Source organism: Austrofundulus limnaeus, unplaced genomic scaffold (assembly GCF_001266775.1).
Source record: "Austrofundulus limnaeus strain Quisiro unplaced genomic scaffold, Austrofundulus_limnaeus-1.0 Scaffold286, whole genome shotgun sequence".
Taxonomy (NCBI): domain Eukaryota; kingdom Metazoa; phylum Chordata; class Actinopteri; order Cyprinodontiformes; family Rivulidae; genus Austrofundulus; species Austrofundulus limnaeus.
Window position 1 is genome coordinate 14790 of NW_013952688.1, and position 1342 is coordinate 16131.

Below are 1342 nucleotides of genomic sequence, written 5' to 3' on the forward strand. Positions count from 1 at the left end.
CCAGTAATATTTGGGGTCACAAGTTTTTGCCATGGATATTTCGTGGGTCAGAAGATAAAAAGTTTGGGAACCACTGCTCTAAAGGACCGTACGTGACACTGAATATAAATTCCTTTTGCTTTATACTGTGTGCCAAATGTTTGAACCTCACCAGCGTCAGCGATGACAGCTTTCTGTTTTCCATCAACACTCATTTCCACCTCTGGAATGCCGAACACTTTACGGAGTCTAATGGCCTCATTAGCTACTTTTTCCTGTGTCAGTTTCTTCCTGCAGGGGGCGACACACACCACCACAACCACATCAATGCACAGTTTGAAGGAAAACATCAGTTTAAACAGACTGTGACTAATTCATGTGTGTCCATGCTTTACTCTATAAAGGCAGCTTTTAGTTTTRGTGGTAATTTGATGTCATCTGATGGCTGACAGAGGTGCAGATACAGAGAGTTGAGCTCAGCTAGGGCCTCTTCTTTGGTCAGGGGGGCTGAAGGGGGCTCCTCATAAGACATCACAGCCTTCAGTACAGCATAAAAGCACAAAAGACAAACCAACAGAACATATAATATTCATGAGGATTATAAGAAAGTATTCATATAATCTTACTAAATGTGAACTATAACTTGTTCATTATTTGTACAAATCCGTTCTCCCATTTCACATGAYGACTACCTGGTGAAGAGTGTCAATAGAGAAATCCCAGATTCCTTCTGGGTTCACTTTTTGCCAAAGACTCTTGAGGTCCTCCACTGGCTGGWAACGGTACCGCAACTAAAAACAACAGACTGGGAGTCTGAGGTTGCACTTTACAGCAGGAAAGGCGAATAAATTTGTAACTCAAAGTTGTAGATTTGAAAAAAAATTGTACATTTCTGCAAAACTTTAAAATAAAACACAACCCGATTCACATAAAAACCTTACAAAGTGAAAAAATAAAATTAAATAAATATTAAATGTTGCAAGTTCCCTTATGTTGACCATATATTTCTTTTGCATATATGTGTAAAGTTTATAAACATAATGAATAGAAATAACCACTCAGTGATACATCCACTGATGGTTATATTTGCTGAGTCATGTCAGATTCTGTTTAAAATGAAACTTAYCTGTTTTCTTTGTGACCTAGATGAGTTTGTCTAAACCAGGAGTCTGCAACCTTTACCATCAAAAGAGCCATTTCTGCTCCTCGGCTCACTGATAAAATGTGTCCAGAGCCGCAAAACAAGCCACGGCTGTGAAAATCAACTGGTAATCCGCGGGCCTTTTTGAGGCCTTTTCGGGAACCTTTACGGCCATTGGAGGTGACATTATAAAACTTAAAAATATACTGTGAATTTTAATAT

The 1342-nt window shown here is 38.9% G+C and overlaps 1 protein-coding gene across 1 annotated transcript in view; it reads right to left on the reverse strand.

The window, feature by feature from the left end:
- Nucleotides 1–1342, reverse strand: part of mycbpap (mycbp associated protein) — a gene marked incomplete at its 5' end in the record, with an annotated part of 32949 nt that overhangs the window by 14702 nt on the left and 16905 nt on the right. The window contains 3 exon segments of the mRNA XM_014021301.1: nucleotides 152–270; nucleotides 375–517; nucleotides 672–770. Coding sequence (XP_013876755.1) covers nucleotides 152–270; nucleotides 375–517; nucleotides 672–770 — 361 coding nt within the window.